This window comes from Pygocentrus nattereri, chromosome 16 (assembly GCF_015220715.1).
Source record: "Pygocentrus nattereri isolate fPygNat1 chromosome 16, fPygNat1.pri, whole genome shotgun sequence".
Taxonomy (NCBI): domain Eukaryota; kingdom Metazoa; phylum Chordata; class Actinopteri; order Characiformes; family Serrasalmidae; genus Pygocentrus; species Pygocentrus nattereri.
Genome location: NC_051226.1, coordinates 21529087 through 21555088, shown reverse-complemented (window position 1 = coordinate 21555088; position 26002 = coordinate 21529087). Strand labels below are relative to the sequence as shown.

General features: G+C 39.1%; 1 protein-coding gene across 9 annotated transcripts in view; it reads right to left on the bottom strand.

The window, feature by feature from the left end:
• The window catches only part of si:ch211-12m10.1 (teneurin-2), a 365065-nt gene that overhangs the window by 62632 nt on the left and 276431 nt on the right, over positions 1-26002 (bottom strand). For all 9 annotated transcript variants that reach the window (XM_037545815.1, XM_037545813.1, XM_037545814.1 and 6 more), the window contains 2 exons: positions 25644-25869; positions 4346-4584 (listed from right to left, as the gene is read on the bottom strand). In XM_037545815.1, the coding sequence (XP_037401712.1) occupies positions 4346-4584; positions 25644-25869 (465 nt within the window). The remainder of the gene's footprint in view (positions 1-4345; positions 4585-25643; positions 25870-26002) is intronic.

Here is a 26002-nt window from a genome sequence, read left to right as displayed (position 1 = left end):
CCAATCCAAGAACAATGTTCTGCTTGATAGTGCTAAATCACATACAACAATATATTTTATTTCCACACTACCAAAATGTTTCTAAGATGAGGAAAAAGACTTAATTCAATCGACCGGTGTATTGACTTCAGATAATACTTTCCCACCTCACGGCAGAGAGAAGAAAAACTACCACGGCTTTGTTCTCTGTACTTTATTGTGCAGAAACACAGTGAGAGAGAAAGGCAAAAGGGAACTGGGAAAATAGAGAGAATAAGGAGGAAAACAAAGACAGCAAGAAAGAGAGGGAGAGAGACAGAGAGGGTGAGAAAGAGAATGAGAACGAGTGAGAGCAAAAGAGAGAGAAAGAAAGGTTGAGAAGGAGTGGCACAGAAAAAGAAAGATGAAGAAAGAGATGGAGCGGGTGAGTGAGAGAAGGAGAGAGTGAGAAAAAAGAGAAAGAAAGAAAGTTGGAGAAAGAGATGGAGAGGGTGAAAAGGAAAAAGATGGGGAGGGTGGAAAAAGAGAGAGATAGAGATAGAGAGAGAGACAGAAGGAGAGAGAGAGAGAGAAAGAAAGAGAGGTTGGGTTGGAGTGGTGAGTGTGAGGTGCAGTATGTTTAGTGAGCTGTGGTTTCTCTCTGAGCCTCACTGTACAAACACACTCCCACAGGTACTGCAGGAGTTCACACCACACTTCACACACCACCGCATGTGCACACCACCATGCAGACACACACACACACACACACACACACACACACACACACATACACAGCTCAGTGAGCACATGCAATAAATTAGTTAAATCATTGAACACTGTGTGTGTGTGTGTGTGTGTGTGTGTGTGTGTGTGTGTGCTTAACTGCGTAGCAAAAAATAAATAAATAAGAAATGTTACCTCTGGCTATAAACTCAACCATCAATACAAATAGACCAAAAATAAAAATAACTTTAATAACAAGTAGATGCTAAATTTGTAATGATCACTCACCCAGACCTTGTGTTTTGTTGCTCTAAGTGAATTTCACTCTAGCTGCCATAAGGTGCTCACTGATATTTAAAGGGGAATTTCACCAACTTTTCAAAATGTATTAAGATGTAAACAGAGTCATTCAGAATAGTTTGCTAAGAAATGCTCCATTTTAAAGAAAGTTACAGAGTCAAAATTGTTCACAGTAGGATGATGAACCAGACATCTGAAGAGGTTAATGCTTCTCAAAGCTCCCTCACAGACACTGCATAAATGCACACAAATACAAAGGTTTAAACCCCCCAATTTTTTTACACAGGTAGGGCACAGATGTAAATGCTGGGTGAAGTGTGGCAATATTCCACAAAGAAATTTTCATCATTCATCATCAACAACAATAGTTGTAATCACCATTAATGATCAACAATACACGTAAAACTCATAAAAAGCAAGTAAACATACACAATGTGTAGGTTTAATGGTCATTAGGGATAGTAAATAAAGTGGCTATGTGTTATAGATAGTACAACCGCTTACTCTCACCACCGCTATAAGGAAATCTGAGGAAGTTTCTCCACAATGAACAATTTCGCATAACAAATTAACAATTTATTACATGTCAATGATTAAATTATGCAGACATGTTTAAAAATCTGTACCCTTCATTGTTAGAAGTTTTCTAATGTTTAATGACATTTGTGTGCATTAATGTACCAAAAATAGTCATACTGCATTTTTACATGAAGAGGCTGTTTTTTTTTCTTTAAGAAGTGTGCAGGCTTCTGTTTGAGCGAGAGAAAGAGAGAGAGAGAGAGAGAGAGAGAGAGAGAGAGAGAGAGAGAGATGTTTGCAACACACTGTGATGCAAGCTTTATCGCATGGCTATTCTCCTACTTATTTCACCTTCCATTAAGTTTAGCTTGAGTGCATGGAACTGAAAATTAAAGTTGATGTGCTGTGAGTTATTACAGTGCAGTAAAACAAGCTGAAGTGACTAGATACATTACGCTAGAGCTGCTAGTTCCATACCTGGAGAAAAAGTTGAAAAAGTTCTTTTGATCCCCTCTTTGGCTGGGAAACGGGATCAGAAAAAGGTACAAAATAATATCTTATAATGTGTGCATATGATGTTTTTTGCATTTTTACTGTTAAAACATTGAATCGTAATGGCCCCATTATTTAATTGATTATGGTAGGGCGTTACTACTGATAATCAACATTTTTTAATTAGAAAAAATTGTTCTCATTAATTTCGCCTAATTTTCAATACTACTTCCACACGGGACTTTAAGAAACTAACATTTTAACACTCACTCCTCAAGACAGCAGTGCTGGCAAGATCAAGCTGCAATCTTTTCCATACATCACAAAACAACAATACATTAAAGGCAATATATAAAACAGCAAATGAAGCCAATTCCACTGGATGAAGAAAACGCTTCCATTTCTATGCTTGGCACTTGTTCCACTGCGATTGTACCACAACAATGAAAAGCATCAGCCCTTTATCAAAGTCCCTTTGAAGCGCACAGTTCTATGCAGCAAATGTCAGTCTTGCGAGTGAGTCACATAAGTGTCTTCTTAAAGGCCAGAGTGCAAAATGAACACTGACAACAGCAAACTGGTGCTTCACTACTCACTGCCAAAATATGTCTTACTAATCAAGATACAGCAACTATAGTACATTATTTATTTTACTTATAGCAGATTACATATAGACCCAATATGTCTAGACTTAATCATAATAATTGTGCCATTCTGGCATTATTCCATAATGATCAGCCAAGTACTGGTAATGTTGTAAGCTACGGGGTCAATATAATGTAGGATTGAATTATGGGCTAAATATCAAATGAGATGTGCACCCTGAGTGCATAAAAGAAAACTAATTGAAACCATGGAGGCAGAAGACTCGGATTTCACTCTGGAGCTCCTGTTCAGCTCAAGGTCATCACAACAGAGGAGTACATTTGCACCAGATTCTTCTGCTGCGCTCCAATAAGAATTCCTTCAATACTTTAGTTTAAGATTTCACAGGAGAGGCCTATAGCTGCACAATTAGCACTTTTTTTCCATGGCCTATGCACAAAGGCAAGTGAACAAATCTGAAACTGCAAAATGACTTGAAAATGGAGCCATTCAGAAGATCCCACTCCAGTAATTTCCTGTGTCAGCCTAATGGCTAAAGTCCCATATACACACAGCCATTTAATGCAAAGACCTCCAATGCACAGAGGGCAGCGTAACATGACATTGTGAAAAATGCTGCAATAGGATTCAGTGAATGATCTGAATAGGTCAATGCAGAAAATCTGGATTATTATTGATATTTTCAGATATAATGCTCAAATCTGTACTCTGTGCTTCAAGCAAGTTTATCATAAATATAGAGACTAATAAAAGTCTAGCAGCTTAACCTTGCTATTAAGTCAACAATGAAGCTGATATTGATAATACACTTATGCCCATAGACAAAACATTTGTGAAAGGTGAGTACCACAAGTGTGCATAAACACAAAGGGAGAAAATCAGCCTTACAGACTCATATTACAAAAGTAACCCCTTGTTACACAGTACTGCGTGAAAATCATAGACTACCCTTTAGGTATTTATGTTCCAGCCAAATTAGAGTGATTATGCATAAGATCCATTCTCTCTTTAGATTTGCAAGGAAAATTCTCAATGCTATGGGTTTGAAAGGATGTGCAGCTGTAAAAAGGCCAAAAAACCTCTGTAGCAACTCCTCCATATCAGTCTTCAGTTCCAGTTAGAAACCTGTTCTCTCTGCCCTATCCACCCCTTTCTGCTCTTCTTCCCCTCTAGTATGTTTCCTATTTTCTAACAAATGGGCTTATGAAGGTTTGGGAAATAAATACAACTTATTTTTATCATTATTATTAATAAGAAGCTGCTGTGTTCTGAGAATAATGTACTGGCTATCCCAGAGCACAGACCTCAGCACAGATTGAATGGATTTGGGATTATATGAATAGTGAGAAAAAGTGGGTAGCAGGAAATGCAACAAGCTTTTATGACTGAACTTTTGAGGTGTGGAAAAATACCCCTGCTTGTTTCTTTGATAAACAGAAGGCAAGTCTCTAGAAAAGAATGGAAGCTGTAATAAAGGCAAAGGGTGAACATACTAAATACTGAAAAAATATATTGTATTAAGTTGTTGAAACTTTTGTGTAACTGTCAAATTGTGACTGGAAAATAAATAAACAAAGGGCAGTCTTTCTTTAGGACAGTACTATACACTTATAACAATGGGGGTGTCATTTATTTTTAAATGTTTCTCTAGATAAATCCTGTGAAAAATGGACTCACATCTTGCTGATACCACATTTCTGTTCAGTGTGGGTAGAAAAGGAGATTTATTCTGGTCAAAGCTTACCAATGAAGTAGGAGAGCAGCACAGCCAGAAGCACGGCGGCGGCAATGGCAGAGACAGCAGCACATTTCCAGCTGCAGTATTTGGAGGGCTTCTTCAGCTTGAAGGAGCTCCTAGAGAAGGTGTTCCTGGGCAGGAGACGTGGTGGTGGAGAGTAGACGGTGCCCCCAGTGAGCGGATAACCGGGAGATGAGCTGCTGAAGAGAGGAGTGCTCCCCGACGGTGTCTTGAACAGGAAGTGCCTGCAGAGAGGGGAGAGAGGAGACAGAGAGCTGTCACAAATATCCTTGGCAAAGGCTTCACAATTAAACGTCTGGATGGCAAATTCAAGCTGAGACACCAGTATGAAAACATGTGGCTATTAAGATTTAATGATTGTTAGCAGACTTAGATTCAGTGAAGTCATGCTTCCACTGTTCTACTGAGAGACTATGCATTAAATGGATTCGTTAAATGGTCTATTTAGGGGGGCAAATTGCATCCTCAGGGCTTTACTGAACAGTAAACCAACTATTATCTAAATAGCCTCTCTCTCATTTGCAGCACTTGTGTCGTTGCACTATACAAGTAAATCTCCAGTTCTACACTCAACTCATCACTGAACAATCAAGACGAATTTTAAGAGTTCTCATCTAAACATGACTTGTCTGCCTGTAGGGCTGTCACTATTGAATATATTAGTTAGAGACTACTACTGATTATTTTATTTATTAATAAATAAATAAGTAAACAGAAGCACAATCTGGCAGATTGTGCATATAAATCAGTGAGACTATCTTACACAGAACTCAAAAAACACATAGTCATCATGCAAACTGTCAACAATCACTGCAGATTCAATGAGAAGGTACATTTTCATTGGTGATTTTTTTTTTCAATAACCACATCATTTTGACACCACTAGCCCATTGCAGTTTGCAAGATTAAGGGTGGAATGTGTGCACCTGAAACGCATTTCTGATTCAGCAACAGACTGCATTGATTTCACACTGAGAGCACAGTATTGAATCAAGCTCAGCAGGGGACAGCATAACATGGCTCTGAGCGTGCTCACTATGGACCCCCAAATCCTGTGCAGTCCAAAAGCTAACAGTGACAGCGTCAGCCCATGGCCATGAGGCTGAAGCTACACAGAGACAGCACGTAAGAACACAAGAACATGGCAACCACGCAATCTTTGGTCTTTGAGATGACGCCAGTACAGAGTGTGTGCACCAGGCTTGGTTGCCGTGGCAAAGAGAAGAGCGAGGGCTGAGACATGGCAAGAGGTGGGCTGAGAATCCTGCTTGTTTGTGTGTGCGTATGTGCAGAGGGCAGATGGGAGAGGGATGAAAGTGAAGGACAGTTGACCAGGCAGCTTTGATGAGAGCTAGGCCTGGCTCAGGCTCGGCTCCAGTGTTAAAGCAGCCTCAGATCTGTTTCCATCAGTGCTGCTTAGGGCAGGAAGTCCAGCCTGACCCCACCTGGTCCTTTGCCTGGACACCCTGCTGAGCCTCCAACTGCTGCCCTCACCCACCTCCAGACCCACAGCTAGACCCCACCACCCTGGCCAGTTCCATCATACATACCAATCATACGCTAACCTTATGTTAATGCTACACTTCTACCACAGAGATAAACCTGTTCCTCAGTTCTGGACTAAATTTAGCCTTATATAGTCTAAAACTAAGTTCACATTACAAACCTTACTGCTCACTTCTGATTCTTTCTGCCTTAACGGTTCACATTCATGTTTTTGAGTGCCATATCTGTCCTTAATGCAAACATCACACTGAATGGACCCAGAGGTGCACATTTTATCAAATTAACAGTCAAATAGCTTTTGATGCTTCTTAAGCAAGACGTTAGATTTTATTTAAACGGTTGTAATAGTGGCATATGCGGTAAGACATACACTATATTTCCAAAAGCATTCACTCACCCATCCAAATCATTGAACTGAGGTGTTCCAATCAGTTCCATGGCCACAGGTGTATAAAACCAAGCACCTAGGCATGCAGACTGCTTCTACAAACATTTGTGAAAGAACGGGTCGCTCTGAGGAGCTCAGTGAATTATCAGCATGGTACCGTGATAGGATGCCACCTAGGGCTGCGAGAAAAAATTGTTTCTTAGATACATCATGATGCGGACGTGAACGATTCTGAATCGATTCACAAGTGTCAAAAATCGATTTGCAGCGCCCGGACAGTCTGTGGAGGCACATAGCAAAAACACACATGGATGAGTGAGAAATCTGACCGGCTCTGCAGAAACCTTTTCCTCAGAAGTAGAGCAGCTTATTGTAAAATGTCTCTCAGTGTTCGGCTGTTACGAGATTAAAGTCGCTTCTCAATTGCCAGCTTCTCATTAGAATTTTCCCATTCCTCCTTAAATTTTGACTGAGGCGCTGAATGTAAATGCGGCACCATTCAAGGTGGAAAAGAAGCCACTTCAGCTTCACAACTTTTTAGTGTTTGACAGTCTCTCGTTGCAGATTTATCGTTCCAGGAAACCAACTAAGGTGCTTATAAATGCAAATAAGTCCATTTGTCTCCAAATGTTCATCTTAGCTAAATCTCTCTCTGCCTTTTTGTAGCTACTAGCCAGGAGAGACTGTTGCTAAGTGACCTGTAGTCTCGTTGAGAAACGGGGCTTTCGCACTATGTTGCACACGCCCCGTCACAGATATTTTACTGACACAGTGACCCCTGACTCTCTAGAACATGACCAAATCCGTAGTTATAAAATCACTAAAGAAAACTGGCAGGACGGTTGTAGCGTGCTGCGTGGGCATCCATTATCACTGGATCTTATTTCACCTTAACTGCGCATTTTATCACAGACGAGTGGCAGCAGCGTCTAATGTGCTCCAAACATGCACAGTCTTCCAGTTCACTTGCCACATCACTTCCATTTGTTTTATTAATAAAATATATTGTAAATTCATTAAATCATCATTACAAATACTTTGCTTTAAAAGTACCAAGTCGTCACACAGTGAGAAAAAAAAAAGAGATCCTGTATAGAAAGGTGCATAGGGCGCAGAGGTCACCACTTTCTGCAGTCTATCACTACAGACCTCCAAACTTCATGTGGTCTTCAGATTAGCTCAAGAATAGTGTTTCCAAGTTTCCAAGACTGAGCAGCTGCATCCAAGCCTTACATCACCAAGCGCAATGCAAAGTGTCGAAAGCAGTGGTGTAAAGCACGCCGCCACTTGACTCTAGAGCAGTTGAGATGTGTTCTCTGGAGTGATGAATCACGCTTCTCCATCTGGCAATCCAATGGACGAGTCTGGGTTTGGCATTTGCCAGGGGAACTGTAATTGTCTGACTGCCTTGTGCTAAGTGTTAAGTTTGGTAGAGGGGGGATTATGGTGTGGGGTTGGCTTGGCCCCTTAGATCCAGTGAAAGGAGCTCTTAATGCTTCAGCAGACCAAGGGGTTTTCATTTCATGCTCCTAACTTTGTGGGAAAAATTTGGGGTTGGCCCCTTTCTGTTCAAACATGACTGCACACCAGTGCACAAAGCAAGGTCCATAAAGACATGGATGAATGAGTTTGGTGTAGAAAAACTTGACTCGCCTGAATCTATCCTGAATCGATAGATCACCTTTGGGATGAATTAGAGTGGAGACTGTGAGCCAGGCCTTCTTGTCCAACATCAGTGTCTGACCTCACAAATGCACTTCTGGAAGAATGATCAAAAATTCCCATAAACACACTCCTAAATCTTGAGGAAAGCCTTCCCAGAAGAGTTAAAGTTATAGATGCAAATGGTGGGCCGAAATCATATTAAACCCTATAGATTAAGAATGGGGTCTCACTCAATTTCATATGTGTGTGAAGGCAGACGAGCGAATACTTGTGGCAATATAGTGTATATATTTTTTCGCCTCTTGTATCATTATCATGAAATCCAACAGCTTTGCTGAACATTGTATATTATGTCTATAATGTACAGCCCTACTTCTGACACTGCATGACAACAGTGAAATGTGATGTTTATGTTTAAAGAGAATACAATGAATTCCCTTTGACTTCAGCTTAGAATGTAAATCACTGCAAATGTAGCTTTGTTGTCTGTTCCAACTATTCAAACGTCAGAAAAATTAAATATGAAAAATGATCTGCCTCATGTCTTGAAACAAAAAAAAAATCTGGCAACAGAATAACTGGTTAAAATTAATCTTAATCATAAAAATTACTTAAAATTACTTGTTTTCACACACCAAAATATACACTGCTCAAAAAAATAAAGCGAACACTCAAATAACACCTCCTAGATCTGATTGAATTAAATATTCTCATTGAATACTTTGACAACAAAATCACACAAAAATCAGCAATGGAAATCAAATTTATTAACCAATGGAGGCCTGGATTTGGAGTCACACAAAATTAAAGTGGAAAAACACACTACAGGCTGATCCAACTTTGATGTGATGTCCTTAAAACAAGTCAAAATGAGGCTCAGTATTGTGTGTGGCCTCCACGTGCCTGTATGACCTCCCTACAATGCCTGGGCATGCTCCTGATAAGGTGGCGGGTGGTCTCCTGAGGGATCTCTTCCCAGACCTGGAGTAAAGCATCCGCCAACTCCTGGACAGTCTGTGGCTCAACGTGACGTTGGTGGATGGAGCGAGACATGATGTCCCAGATGTGCTCAATCGGATTCAGGTCTGGGGAACGGGCGGGCCAGTCCATAGTCCATAATGCCTTCATCTTGCAGGAACTGCTGACTCACTCCAGCCACATGAGGTCTAGCATTGTCCTGCATTAGGAGGAACCGAGGGCCAACCACACCAGCATATGGTCTCACAAGGGGTCTGAGGATCTCATCTCGGTACCTAATGGCAGTCAGGCTACCTCTGGCGAGCACATGGAGGGCTGTACGGCCCTCCAAAGAAATGCCACCCCACACCATTACTGACCCACTGCCAAACCGGTCTTGCTGAAGGATGTTGCAGGCAGCAGATCGCTCTCCAAGGCGTCTCCAGACTCTGTCATGTTTGTCACATGGGCTCAGTGTGAACCTGCTTTCATCTGTGAATAGCACAGGGCGCCAGTGGCAAATTTGGCAATCTTGGTTCTCTGGCAAATGCCATGCGTCCTGCACGGTGTTGGGCTGTGAGCACAACCCCCATCTGTGGACATCGGGCCCTCATACCATCCTTATGGAGTCAGTTTCTAACCATTTGTGCAGATACATGCACATTTGTGGCCTGCTGGAGGTAATTTTGCAGGGCTCTGGCAGTGCTCCTCCTGTTCCTCCTTGCACAAAGGCGGAGGTAGCGGTCCTGCTGCTGGGTTGTTGCCCTCCTACGGCCTCCTCCACGTCTCCTGGTGTACTGGCCTGTCTCCTGGTAGCGCCTCCAGGTTCTGGACACTATGCTGACAGACACAGCAAATCTTCTTGCCACAGCTCGCATTGATGTGCCATCCTGGATGAGCTGCACTACCTGAGCCACTTGTGTGGGTTGTAGAGTCCGTCTCATGCTACCACGAGTGTGAAAGCACCACCAACATTCAAAAGTGACCAAAACATCAGCCAGAAAGCATCAGTACTGAGAAGTGGTCTGTGGTCCCCACCTGCAGAACCACTCCTTTATTGAGTGTGTCTTGCTAATTGCCAATGATTTCCACCTGTTGTCTATTCCATTTGCACAACAGCTGTGAAATTGATTGTCAATCAGTGTTGCTTCCTAAGTGGACAGTTTGATTTCACAGAGGTTTGATTTACTTGGAGTCATATTGTGTTGTTTAAGTGTTCCCTTTATTTTTTTGAGCAGTGTATATATTTTTTGCAGGGAATGTGCCCAAATGTCAGCGTTTCAAATCTGATTTGAAGGTCAAAATTTAGAATTCACCCACCCACCTAAAAATTCAATCTGTACAACATTTAGGCAAAACATTTGGTCTGTCAAACTTTAATTCTGTCATGTAAACTTCATGACAGGATTAACATGTAAACATCATGATGGGACCTGTTGAACGTCCTCCTTCTTAATACAAGAATCCCAGTTTGACAGTCTGGGGTACGCTATTCCACCTACTCAGTTGCAGCTCCATGTGGCATTATAAAATAAAAGGTAACAGGTGGTAAAAAACACAAGAAGATACAACACAATGTAAACTGCAGTGAAGACAGACAGACAGAGAGAGACACAGAGAGAGAGAGAGAGAGAGAGAGAGAGAGAGAGAGAGAGAGAGAGTATGTGTAAGTGTATATTATGTGTCTGAGGTGGAGTAGATGGGGGCACTGAAGTGAACAGAGAGAAAATCCTTCCATCCCCTGCCCTGCTGCCTCACTATATTTGTGGGTGTGTGTGTTTGACTTCTTAGATGCAGCATTGGTCAATATATTGAAGATTGGCTGAGAAAGAAACAGGGGATCCTATTTCTTTGACTCTGTAAAATGATTTGGCTGTACTAGGCACCGTGGAGAATATAGTGCAGGTTTACTAAGAAACTCACATGCCTTCTACAAGTCAAGGCTGCCACTGTGGTTCTGACAAATGAGGAGAGCTTTGATAAACAAACAGTTACACATTCATTTTTTTTATTGTTTGTAAATCTAACATTAAACAAATTTCAAAATTCGATGTGATGTCAAATAAGGATCTACACTGGTTTGATTGGGATCCTCTAACAGAACACTTTCAACGCCTGCTGCACCCTTCTCTACCAAAATAAAGGAAAAAAATCACAACCTCCAGTTTAGTAAAAAAGCTAATTTATTGTAGTGTGTAGATAACTTAAGCTCCACCCACCTCCCTGCATACTTTACTCTGACAGAACACAACAAGATACTACTTTTTATCACTGACAGACGTTTTCATGAAAGACAATAAGTGAGAAACCGTGGGCCATATTAGAGAGTGTTACATTTCGATAGCCTGTTTCAGATTAGATTTCCCAACACTCTTCTGAAACAGTTATGTTGTTGGTGTCGTTCTACCAGTGTTCATAATCACTTAAACACATATTGACTCTTTCCTGTTGTTTCATGTGTCAACTTGCAAAATCAATTTATTCATAATGCCTCAACTTTTACATAGCCTTAATTTTTGCTGTCATTTAACCTGATAAATCTGGAATAATTTCAAAGCAATCTGATCTGTCACACAGGTATGTTTGTACATTTTTTAAACTAAATTTAATAGCATTACATTATGATGTTTGGCCTACAGTTTTCCCAACTACCTGTTGCTGATGTACTCAAATGCACACATTTGTACCTAGTTAGTGAGCTCATGGTGTTCGCAGATTGATATTGCTGATCAAGACCTCGAGTTCAACAGTTAAACTGTTAGGGTGAGGTTTCCAGCAGTCTGAGAAGCATGTATCCAAATCCAACAAGATGGCATTGAACAGTGTTACACAGAATTGAACTCTATGTTACAAGTTTTGTGAATAATGCTTACTATCTTTACCACCAGTATCTTAAAAAGAAGACAGAGGTATACAGTTCTAAAGGACAGGAGGGGTTCTTGATATCAGATGGGTGCCTGCTTTGTTTGGAACAGTTCATTTTGTTAGTTTAAAAGTGACTTTTATTTTTGACAGAAAAGAATCGATTTCGGTATCACTTTGATGCCAAACAAGGAATAATGAAAACAGCAAGTAAACAAATTGAATTAATTTGGCCACTTCAATAATACTTTCATGGCATCAGTGATAAGATATCCCTACATATGGAAAACTGGCCAGTAGATAATTATGGAAAAAATCGACAAAAATCTACACAGCAAAGCAACTCTTCACTGTTTACATGATACAATGAGGACCAGTAAAAAGCAGTCCAAGGAGAGTTAACATTTTGCTTTGTTTGCTTTAAACATAGCCATTGTAGGAGAGCCGCAAGTGTAAAACACGAGGGGAAAGCTTATACAATCTCCGCCTCCAGGCTGAAATCTTTTGCTGATGCTGTGGCAGGACAGACCAAAGGGACATGTGAATGTGAGCGATGGATGGCATGAGACAGATGAAGTAGGAGGCAGAACTAAGGGACCCATAAAGGTGTTACTGCAGAAACAAATTCACATATTCACCTGTGGTTGTACGTAATACTGTAATGAAAATTGGGCTCAGGTTCTAGTCTGGCTCACACTCTCTAACACACACACACACACACACACACACACACACAGATTAATGACCAGAAAGCCAGTGTCAGTCAAGGCTAAGGCCATCAGCCTTCAGGCAATATAATCCTTCAGCATTAGACAGCCACTAATTGCAACACAGCAAGCAGGCGGTAAATTAATTGATGACTCCATCATATTTTATTCATCACTACACTGTTGACTTTGCAATTCTTCACAAGCTCCCAAATAAGTGAAAGTAAATAGCCGTACATAACATCCAAAAGTTCTGGAAATGTAAACTGGCATAAAAGCCTGAGATCAGTGCCAATATCAATGGACTGCTGCGCTAACATCACTTAGAGACCATTTTAAAATCACAGAGGGAAAACTATGAATCAAAGTAAAGTTCATTAAGCTAAAATGTGCATCCTGTTCTGAACTGTGTGCTGGTCCCGCTGGTTGCTTACTTAACGAGTGCTCCGCTTTCATGCAAACATCGTCCTCAAACAATTTCTCTAACCCTCCCCCATCTCATTTAAACTTTTTGCTCATTTTTAATTGCAACAAATTGTTCTTGTTTTCGTGCGCTCCGGGTAGCGAACGAACCGCAGCATGCCAATCAGAGGATACCCGTAGCCCCGCTGAGACATCTCACCAAGCAGCCGCAGTCACCAGCCAGCACAAACAGAGCAAAACACCACAAACTAACAGCAGCAAGGAAAAACCGTGAAAAGTCTCGCTTTCACAGTAAACACCTTTCCTTTTCTCCTATGGGAGGCAAGAAAGGGGCCAAAGCAATTAACAAGTAAACAAGAGATTTAACAGATAACGCACAAAAACACAAACACAAACAGCTCTCAAACTTTATTAGTAATCTGTGAGGGACGGTGGTTAAAACTGTTTAGAGGTGGATGTTGACCTACTTTATGCCAGTAAGCAATAAAGGCATGTTGTGTTTGCCTCATCTGATTAAATTCTTAATTAACCTGTTTGACTCTAAAGTAAATGATATTTACTTTCAGATGAAGAAAACTTGAGGAAAGCTTATAACCTGCTATGTTTTGAGGCTGTGTTTTGTGAAGGTACTGAGAGAGAGATTCATCAAAGCCTTTTGCAAATACTTCACTGGAAAAAAGAGTTATAAATAAAGTGCTAAAACTTTACATACTTTATTTTACAGTATATAACATCCCACTGTAAATGTTTAGTCTCATTCAATTAAACTGAACCTGAATCTTAGTGTGATAGATTTTATGCATCTAATCTTACCTCTAAACTTAACTTCAACCAAAACCTACACCTACACCTTCTCCTACCTCTTACCCTAATGTTGTTCTTAATAAACTCAGTATCACCAGACCTTTGTGAATAATTAAAGTATCTGCAGATCATCTATAGGGGACCATCAAAATAAAGTGTGTCTGAAAAGGCTAACAGAGCTTTTAAGACTTCATTAAAACAACATATAAAATCTTTGTGGGAGGAAAACGTATAATGAGTGTGTCTATCAGCTTACTGTAGAATACAGCAGTAGAATCATTTAAAATATGCATTATAATCATGCAAACTACCAACCAATCACTGCAGATTCATCCAGAAGATTAATTTTAATCACTATTTTTAATCAAGTAATCAAGTTCAATCAAGTAGCTGTAACAGCCCTAAACATCACAGAAACCTTCACACAGCTAAAACGGTTTCTTTGTTAGCTTACATTCAGATTTTGAACAGTATCTCTGAAAGTGTATTATACAAGTCTATACTTAAGCGCGGCTATGAAATGTCTGTACTGCACACAGCCACCCTTAACAGATACATATAGGCAAACAAGCAATTTCCACTTCTCTCTCTCAGCTCACTACCACCAGTTAAGTGTGTGTAAGAGCAATACCACCAGTGATTCTGCTCAAGAAAAGCCACAACATGCCTCCATATTATTCAGCCTGTGAACTAAAGCACTAGACTGCACCTATTGAGACAGAACCATCAGCTCCACTGAGTTTTATATGAAATTCTTTACGATTACACAATGGGTCCTAAACACAGCCTACAGAAGTGCACACTGGGCCCTAAACACTCTCTTTAAATATATATGCTCAGTATAAACTGCTCAGCTTAGTCATATTGTACACTATAAACCCCTTGTGAGAAAGCATAATCACAACCACTCTTAAATCGAGTTCATTCATTATGCTGCTCTGCTGCTAGCTAAGAGGGATAGCATCTTAACACTGATAGGGATACAGAAGGAGAATGCAGTAGCATTTCTTTCTTTTCCCTTTCTCTCCTGCGCAAGCCTATTAGAGCATTCACAATCCATTTGAAGAAGGAGTGAGAGGTACTACAGTGGGGTCTTAAACATGTCCAAAGGGGAAAATGGAGACAGAAAAATTAAGTGATGGAGGAATAGAGGAAAGGTGAGGGAAAGAGAGAGAGAGAGAGAGAGAGAGAGAGAGATGGAGAGAGAATGAGAGTACTAAAAAAGGAAAAAAGGGAAAAAGAAAAAAGAGAAAGGTAAGCAATATATATATATATATATATATATATATATATATATATATATATACATATATATATATATATATGTGTGTGTGTGTGTGTGTGTGTGTGTGTGTGTGTGTGAGAGAGAGAGAATGACAGGACTAAAAGGCAAAAAGAAAAAAAAGGAAAAATGGGTGCAAAAATTTGTAAATAACCAAGAAAAGAAGAGACATAGAGAGAATGAGAGGGAGAGAGTGACAGGGAGAGAGGGAGCGACACAGAACTAAAAACAAAAGAGAAAAAGAAAGAGAAATAAAAAATTGTGCAAAGGTGAGCAAAGAAAGGAGAGAAGAGACAAAGACAGAGAAAGAGAAGCTCCATTAGTGACTAGAGAGAGAAAGAAAGACAAAGAAGAGAGAGAGCGAGAGAGAGAGAGAGAGAGAGAGAGAGAGGGAAATCAGACAGGAGAAAGAAGAGAAAATGAGAAAAAACAGAATAAGATGAGACCAAGACAGAGAGACAGAGAGAGAGAGAAAGAGAGAAGCAAGAGAGAAAACAGAGAGAAATAGGGAAAGCATACTGACTAACAGAAAGAGAAACAAAAAGAGAGATAGTGACTGTGTGTGATGAGCACAGTTAGTATGAAAGAAAGTATGAAAGGCAGAAAGAAAAACAATAAAAGCCAAGCATCTACACATGGCCTTGTCCAGTCACTAATGGAGCTACTCTCTCTCATGTCCCTTCACTGTGGGCAGATCAGTGTAGTTAGCTTCAGCTCTGAGGCACTGCAGGAGTTTTAGCCCCAACAAACCACCTCTAATTGGGCTGCCTCTCCCTTAGCCCCCCGCTTCTTCCTGGATAAATATAGAGCCAGTGGAAGTGCAGGCTCCAGGCCCTGAATCTGAGGATACGGAGCAGGAGAGAATTCCCAGTGCTGGGGCTCTTTTCACTCTGCACTTCGACACTGGGTTATTAAGGCACGTGCTCATTTGCGTGCCATGCGAGAGAGGGAGAGGTGGAGTGTTTGAGGAAGGAGTGATGTCCCTGAGGAGAGATGGTGGAGGAGAATAATACTCTTTTCCACCTTTCAGAGCCAGGGGAATTTTACATGCACGGTGAGACCGAAATAAGACCGAAAATCTGCATTTTTAAAGGATGGTGAAAAATAAGTAGATGGAAATAATACAAGGGCTTGCCACTGACTCAGTACAGTAGCTGTACCTTTCAGTTCATTTCAGAAAGTATATTTAAGAATGTAAGTGTATGTACAGTGCCAGGCCAAAGGATTGGACACATCTCATGAAATGTATGTTTTTCATAGTGGTGTGAAAAGTGAAAAATGCAGTAAATGATTAACGCCACTAATATTTTTAGTAGTGTTAATGCATTTTCCTAGTTTGATGCTGCTGTGACTGATTATGTGACTGTAGCATGCTCACTCAAATACAGCTTTCCAATGGCAAGAAGTTCAATTCATGTCTCTTCTGATAAACCAAAGTGATTTCCAGCTACTGCAATGCCAAGACTGGTAAACTAACAAAAGTACAGCAAAGTGGAAAGCTTCAGTTTCCCTCCAAACAAGACGCAATATGAGAGTAAGAGGCCTACCTTCAGGGGAGAGCTGGAACATGCAGCCACTGTTGCTCTTGCTATATTTCTGTGATAAAATTTGAAGCTATGTTCATCCTATTCTCACATTCATCCAGCATTCATGTGATATTCATGATCAGGCTCATGTGAACTCTGCATTCACATTATGAAAATAATTGAGTGCAATCCAGGTAATATCAATCAAACTGTAGTTTAATATTTATTTTTCATTATTTAAATTCTGTTTTTTGGCAAAAGCAGATAATAGTCACTTCATGTGTTACAGTTAAACAAATCCATGTAATGATTCAAGTTTAAGTGCACTTAACATTCTTTAACATACAACAAGTAAATAAAATGCTAAAAATAGCAACAAAACAGTCCTTTAATGGGCAGAATTAAACATCTATAAGTTCATACTTCTCAAAATCCTAAGGCTGAATCTCAAATGGCTCGCTGATCCCTAAAAAATGACAAAATGAAAAAAATCTTTTTGTTAAATTGTGAAAATAGGACAATTATAATGAACAATAATAAACAACAAATAAATTATTTGATTAATTGTATGTAATTATTTTAATCATTTGCTCAAGATTTTCCAAAAACTTAATGACATTAATTTAGGGCTATCACTATCAATTATATCAATAATTTAGTAATTTACTGATTATTTTGATGATTTTGTAAAGCCTAAACCCATGCATTGCCTTTAACCCTAGACTCCAACTCACTTTATTGAAAAAAGACAAATTTTTATGTCTTGAAAGCACTTTACTTACATTAAAAATATTTTTAATACATATAAAAGGGTATGTCTGTCAGAATTCGATTGTAAGTTGGGTCCATTCTAAGCCTTGATTGAGAGTAGTTAGTTTAAAACTAGGGACACAGAATTTCAGTTACACCACAGACACTTACGGTACATCTCAACTAGTAGTGCGTAAAGTGATCGTAGATCAAACACTGTGGCACAGAATGATGTTCTAACTCTTCGCAGCCAATCAGTAAACATTACCTGACATAAACAGGAAGCATTATACATTTGATCTCGACATGCAGTAAATCGCTCACGTTTCAATTTTTCTATGGTAGATTGATTTCGCTTGAAGTGTATTAGTCATATGAGATCACAACCAGAGCCCTTATGCAGTTTTTTTCTCTGCATGCAGTTCACTTGTGCGTTTAAACAATCACCACCATTATGTAGAAACAGCAGCACCAGTATTTGCCACATAGTGTTGTTTACAGAAAGTTAATGTGAGTTAAAAGGTCACATCGTATCGATTGTAATCCAATCTTTTTTTACATCCCTTCAATTCCTCAAACTGTAGTTGGAAGAGGTTTCAACTTGGTCAAAGGCCAGTCAGATGATTTTACTAAAAAAATTGATTAATTTTCATTATGTCCTTGTGGTCTTGTAAATCTGAGTTTAATATAAATCATGTACTATTGCATGATTTCATACACTGCTCAACAGTTCTTATGTCTATACTATTATGTTAACATGTGGAAAATATTGCAAGTAAAGAAAACACTTCTATGAATAGTTGTGTCCAAACTTTTGGCTGATATTGCAGGTTTCAGTGCCTATGTATGTGTGTTTGTGCACACACATGTATCCATTTCTCTCAACAACACTATGATAGACAGCAAGTCACAGAGGAGGTCAGAAGTCATCCTTTCCGCCCCTGGTGAAACAGCGCCTTGTGCTTTTGAAGGCTGCACTAAATTGCCTTGGTAAACACCCAGTGGTATTAATGGACACAACTGCTCTTAGAACTGCTGGGCTTGCACTTTATCCTAGACAAGGTCATCTGACAGACAAAGCAATACAAGAGTGGAAGGTGTGGAGGTCAAGTCCATATGCCCCAACCGAAGCCATTCTAATCTGCCTGCTGAGTGCAGGACTTTGAAGTGCTGAGGCATGGTGAGAATGCTATTTAACCCTAGGAACTTCCAGTTATCACCGGCAGTAAAGAAAGCATGGTGTAATTTGATATGATTCTTTTGAGTGGTATCAGTTGGAGCTCACTGAAACAAGCAGTAATTCTATTTAAAACTGTAAACTTTTGATCAATACCACATTAGTGTTCGCAAGTATAACAGGAGATATTCAACTTTGATTTGAATCTAATGAGCAGTTACTGTTGCACATTCAGAAAGAAAAGTCTTTATTTAAAAATCTGAGATTTTTGCAACTTCTTGCCTTGGAAAAAAAACAGAAGTGCAGAATCAGCCCTGTTAATCCACAACTTAAACCAAACGATAAAATTATTTAGTATATAACTTACATGTATTTAAAATTGTAAGTACATAATGGCACTTGACTAGTGTAGACTTCACTTGCTTGAAACTAAAGATGAAACTAAATTTCACTTTAGTTACATAATCTAAAGCATCCTGCAACACGTTTTATACTCAGCTGCAACAGATGCAACTGCCTCAGCTTCGTAAAGCATGTTTTATAACAATCCATCAAAATGGCAATAATGCACCTTGTGATCCGGTCGAAGGTGAAAAGTTCAAATGATTCCACCAGATTAATAAATTAAGTGATACTTTATTAATCCCACAAATTAGGAAATTCCACCTCCGCATTTAACCCATCCGTGAAGTGAAACATCACATACACACTAGTGAATACAGACAAACTAGGGGGCAGTGAGCACACGCTGCCGGAGCGGTGGGCAGCCCTATACACGGTGCCCAGGGAGCAATTGGGGGTTAGGTGTCTTGCTCAAGGACACCTCAGTCATGGACTGTCGGCACTGGGGATTGAATCGGCAACCTTCCGGTCACAGGGCCAGTTCCCTAACCTCCAGCCCACAAATGCACAACAAGGAAAACAAAACAGAAAATGGTTAACAGGACAACTGAAAAAGACTCTGTAACCAGCTGGCTTAACAAGTAGTAACAACTTCAAAAACAGCTGTTTGTGCCTGTGTTTACATTTGCTTATTCGTTAGCCTGCTGTTATTGTGATCTACGCAGCAAAACTAATCATGTTTTACTCTCTTGATGTGCTTTTGTCTTGATGAATTTTACAGAGAGCAGAGATTTTGGGATCTTTTGGGATCCATAAATGTCAGGAGAGAATGAATGAGACATCAAATACAACCATAATTTTTGCATTATGGTTGTATTTTTTTTTGTTGTATTTTTCAAAGGTTTACACAAATACAGAACTATACTGACAGTTGGAAAATGTATATAAAGATAATAAAAATGGTGCCAACATGCAAATGTAAACAGCACAGATGACTTTACATAGCAAACTACTATAACTTTTTTAAAAAACACTTTTTTTTGCACATAAATGTTTTTAAATTTCCTCCTGAAATTGTCAATTTGCATGGAAATCATGCTGTACTCTCACAATATGCAACTAGTTGCATGGAATTCCAAGATTACATTTTTTTGGAAAACTTTTTAGGGGTATTTTTCTGTCTTAGATTGCATTTTCTACATGCTTTCAGACCCACAGTGCTGACTTCTCATACTAGAAGGATGGACAGGAAAACCTGTGTGATTTTATCCTCTCTCTCAAATATAAAAGCTTTAAATACTGTTTAGCTGATAACAGTAAAAACAAAATTAAATATAGATTTGATAATTATATGTACCCTGCATCCTCAGAACATTCTACACATGTACTGTAGAGAACATTCTACCAGGCTCCATCATCTCCTGATATGCAAACTGCACTGCCATTGAACGGAAAGCTCTACAGAGGGTGATGCGGACAGCCCAGCATATCACCGGGGTCCAGCTCCCAAACCTTTTGGATTTATACACCAGCCGCTGCCTAAGGAAGCCCAAGAGGATTCTAAAGGACTCCACCCTCCCAAGCCACTGTTTGTTCTCACAGCTGCTGAGCGGAAGGAGGTACAGAAGCATAAAATCCAGAACCAGCCGGTTCCGAGACAGTTTCTTCTCATGGGCCATCAGGCTGCTGAACAGCCAGTAGTGCTGATGTATCATCATCTCCATGGACAAACACCACCTCCATTTCTTTTCTTCTTAGATATTTATATATTTTTTGTATTGAAATTCTATAAAGGGGCTACGCACCTAAGATTTTCACTCACTTTCCACCTGTAACTGTGATGTGACAATAAACATGATTTGATAGTCCTTGGGAATCTGTGTTATTTTTAGAAAATTTGTTTTTCTGCTTTTTTCTGATATTGAAAAATGAGTAACTTGGCTCCTTTGACCAGAAACGAAAAGAAATAAAAGAGTGGTCTCTGACTTTTGCCCAGTAATGTTGCCTGTGCTACAAGGGTGGAACTGTCCAAGGTACTATTCAAAGAACTTGCAGAAAACTCTGTTATCATACAATACAATAGTAGTAGTAGTAGCAGCAATAATAATAATAATAATTATAATAATAAACATAAACAACTTTTGTCCCTAAACACACACTCCTACCACATGGGCCTCCTCTGCCCTTCCAAACTTGAGTGAGTGAGATGCTCCATCTCTTATGACAGCTGCACATTTCATATTTTTTTGGTTCCAATCTGTCACCATATGGCCCGGTCCCGAAATCATTGCCAACACTCTTAAAGACAGAAAAAGAAAAAAAGAAAGAAAGAACGGAAAGAGTGAACCCCTCCTCGCAGGCCGCAGCATTTCAGTGTTTCAGCCCTATTTTACATGCCTGCCATAGCATGACCTATTTTTCAGACTCCTCCTCCATCTGAGAGTGAGTGTCAAAATATTTTACACAGGCAGAAGAAAAGTGAGAGAGCGAGGGAGTGTGGGGCTGGGTGGTGAGTGATAGTGATGGATTCTGTGGTGAGTGTGGAGTGTGCGTGCTTGTGTGTGTACAGTGATGGATCCCATGGTGAGAAGGTTTGTGTCGACAGGGTTGCAGATACACAGCTGTGTGTGTGCAGGGTGGAGGAGAGGGACTGGGCTATGTCCTGTATCAGAGCACATACTGAATAAAACATCAGAGAAAAAGAGAGAGAGAAAGAGATAGACAGAGAGAGAAAGAGATAGAGAGAAAGAGAGAGAGAAAGACTCATGAATAGTGCATGTGGCATGTAGAGGGTGTGATGGAGGAGCAGAGGGGAGTGACCTCCAGCCCTGCAGGAGAGGAGGAGCAGCCCAGCAAACAAAAAAGCAGAAAACTCACCACAAAAGAGAGAGTGATAGAGCTCTGTTTGTATCATGTGTAAAGGTGTGTGTGCGTGTGATAACATGCTGACTGTGTCCACGGGTGACAGATTGTTGGTTGAATGCCTGTGTGTTGCTGGTAGGGGTGTGTGTGTGTGTTTGTTCATGTTCAGTAGAGACAGACAATGATGGAATCCATGGTGAGAATGTGTGTGTTTACAGGGTAACCCTGGGTGTGTGTCTGTGTGGCATGGCTGGGTACACTCGCACTGTGCTGTGCGGGCAGATGTGATTTAATTTAATTTGATCAAATTCATTGTTGATTTGTATAAAATCTTCTCTGGATTTGCAGTAAAAATATATAATATGTGAAAAATATTTTTAAAAAGTGAAAAGAAGCAGTACCATTCCGACTAAAATATTTCAGTGATTTTAACAGGAAGTATTTGTAAAGTGTGTGTTAAAATAAAAATGAATTAATGCACTTCAGTGTTTGGAGTGCATCTTGGAATGAAAAATGTGTTTTAAATGTATCCCTCATGTAAAAAAATACATGCCAAAAAAACATGCTATGCTAAACTATTACATGACAACACTAGCTACTCAAACCATAGGCTACTACTGTCAAAGCAACTTAACTACCACGTTACTTCATCTTACTGGTTTGTGTGGCCTAAGTTCCTTATTTGGGCATGACAGCATCTAATAAACAATGACATGTCCTTAGAGGTCTTCTAGAATTCACCATATAGCATTAGAAACTCATGAGGGTTTAAAGATATCTCAAACAACAAGTGGCACTCTTTGGAGTGCAAAATTTGGAGTGCAGTGGGTGCAGTACATTATCTAGAAATAAAGGGGATCTTACTCAATTGGCTCTGCTTCCATCCAACAACATTACCTGCTATACTTACAATCCTAGAAAGCTTCAATCTGCACTTTGCTCCTAGGTTGCCACACGAGGAAGTAATTTTAAAACCTAGCACGTTCTCTACCATGCTTTTGTAGGCTCCAGGATACCACTACTAACATCAAAGCTTGTATGTTTCTTCAAAAGAAATAACCTGTGTGCTGCCTTTTGAATACTGAGAACTCTGCTATTAATTTAAGTTCTTAAATATTTATAACTCAATAGTCTCAACTATGGAAAACCATACAATTGCATAAGCTAAAGACTTCAGCAGAGAAATTTTAAAGCTATTTTAAGGCTATTTATCTGTTTTTAAAAAGCTATCATCTTCTTGGCTTGAAGGATACAGTTAGAAGAACATAGGTTTGGTTCCTGATTACTTGCTACACATCCGGAGTTTGTTAGATTCCATCAGCAGCACACCTGATTTAATTTAGTGAAGGACTGAGTAGCCAAACCAAGTATTCAATGGTAGCTGCAAATGCAGGCCTTCCTCAAGGAGAGGTTTAAAAATTACTCATTCTCCTCAGAGCATCCAGTGAAGCTGTACCATCAACATGTTTCAAGAAGTTAAAAGCGCACACATTCAACTTCATTTGTGCAAACTGAAAATAGAACTGCTGTTCAGACATTTTTGCAGAGCACCTTCATTAAAACAATGACCTTAATATAAACACCATTTGACATTTTGTATGTGATTTATGACAAAATCTTTGAGCCAAATCTATCATTAACCTGTACTTTAAGAAGAATATGTGTCTATGATTTGAACACAAACTGAAGTATAAAAGCAAAATTCTACCAATGCCCGTTTATGATTGTACATTTCCTAACTACAATAAACAGTTACACAGAGAGAAGGTAGCGCGGTCACAGCCTCTACTAGCCCTGAACGTAAAAGCAAGGAGGTCCACCAAAAATATGTCTGACTACTCTCTACATGCATTTTGCATTAGATGTAAGAGCAATTTTTCTAAAATCATGAAGGCACTGGAATAGCTAAGCACTGTTAACATGTTGACTTATACCTATACCTACTCTCATATTCAGCAAAAGCTACCATCATTTTGTGAATCTAATGAGCATTTTATTATCACTATGGTCTAAATTGATAAGATCATGTGATGCTACTTTGGACAAACATATAACAGTATTCAATTTTTTTTGTTTGTTTTTTATCACGTGTCATTTTTATTTAAAAATAAATTTGGATTCTTTATAACTTTGTTAAAAATAATTAGCTCCATGTAAAGCTATAGAATATATGGACCAAAGGAAATTTCTGTTTATTATCTTGAATATTTCATACATAAAATTATCAATAAACATGCACAAAATATTTTTTCTACATATCAACTTTAGAGCTAAGAAAATATTTGAAGAAAAAAATTCAAGCATCAAGCTTTAAAAAAATATAAAGGTGAAAAGCCCCTAATGACTTTTGAGGTATTGGTTTTTAATGATATCTTATTATGAAATACATAAAAAATTTATTTCTCTTTCAAGATAAAGATAATAATGATAGCTGAATATAATTTATGTGAAAAATTTAAAATAAAGCACAGGAAAGATGCACAGTCTGAACTGGGCTTAAATGAGCCCCTGACAGCTTTTAAACCTGCTTGAGTTATTTATCATTTAAGCTCAGACATTCTTTTATTTAAGTTTGGATTCTTCATAAAACTTTAATCACTGTTCTACCTTACTGAGCGTGTTGATGTACATTTGTTGTACACTGGTAACTGAAGAGCAAAGGACATGCAGAATGGAAAAAAAAAGTTGTAAAAATCTTCCATTTCAATGCACTTCCAAATTTAAAAAGTCGATTCCAGAAAGCTTCCATTCAAGCTCTAGTGACAAAACCAACAGAAATGGGTGAGTGAGCTTGTTAAGGCCTGCAGTATCAAGAAGGACTGTAAAAACTTGTAATTTAAAAAAAATCCATACATTTAGAAATCTCACTGAATGACCGGATTAGAAGGAAAATAACATACAATCACATTGAATATTTAAAAAAAAATTCCAGAAGAGGATTTAGCATTGTCTGTAAGGTTTATCTATTACAGTATAGTATTATAGCACATACAGTAAGCCAAAACTGCTAATCATAAAAAATTACAGAAATAATCGTTTGTTTATAATAAAAAAAATGTAATAAAAATACTGAATAAAAACTGGAATGTTCTGTTGATGTATATAAGGACTTTGATGTTCTGTTGATGTATATGAGGACAGCTTTACACATTTAAAGTCTTACAGGTATTAATTTTTTCATTAATCTCTATATTTTGCTAGTATTATTAACCACATACGGACCACATACTAAAGCAACATTTTCATGGTGACTTTTCAATGATTTTTCCATAGAAATTATACACTAAAATTGCAGGTGGGATTATAAGGTATTATTAGGGGCATGTACCTTATGTTTCAAAACCACTAACCATTTCTCTTATTAATATTTTTCCTTGATTGCTTCCCTGATTATATTTTTAATGTAATTAAAAATGTCATATTTTCCAATGTTACGTGTCTTCTGAGATGGCTTATTATAGAAGGGTAATGCACAAAAATCAAACCAATGATGATGAGTGTATAGACATTGTATTCTGTGGCAATTACATATGTAGCATTCAGCTCACCTCTAAAATTTCAATATTTTTTTTTAGATTATCTGTTCAAATATTATCTCCAAAATAAACCAGATATAAAATGCAGGAACTGAGTTTAAAGGAAGTGAATAAAAGGCTTAGTCCTAGAACAGTTAAATGAAGACTCATATATGAATTTATTCCAGACAGTTTTTAACTGTTCATTTCTGGACTAATGATTTGCAGCTGATGATGATTAAAAATAAAACAAAACAAAACAAAACAAAACTGTTATGTTCTCATATTGTCTGTACTGAATGATGTATCAAGGGAGCACAGTTGTTTTTTTTTCAAATCATTTTCAATCTAGCCGGATTGGTCAATTAAAAACAAATTAAGAACAAATTGTCATTCACAGTGACAGTCTGGCAATGTACTTAAAGATGAGTCATTATGCGGTGTTTGTTAGCCAAGACATTAACAATAGTTTTTGGCTCCCAGGAGTGAGTGAGAGGGATGTGGGTCCTGAACTCACCGGGTCTCGAGCGGCACGCTGCTGTTGAGAGCCCAGCTGTCCTGGAGCTGCACGGACTCTGGGGTGGAAGGGCCGTCAGCAGGGGCTGAGATAGGTGTGTGGCTCTGGGGGTTCCGGCGACTGGCATGGGTGCTGCGGTTCAGCGAATTAGCCGAAGACTGGTGGTGGTTGTGCGGAGGGGGAAGAGGGGGTCGCGGAGCCAACTGACTGTGATGGCTGGATGGACCTGAGAGAAAGGGAGAGTGCATGAGACAGAGTTAAGTGAGCGAGGAAAAGAAAGGCCTCAATTACTGCACCTCTACGTGTACAAAACATGAGGCTGTTTCTGCGAAGCTTTTGGAAGCACAGGTTCAGCACCT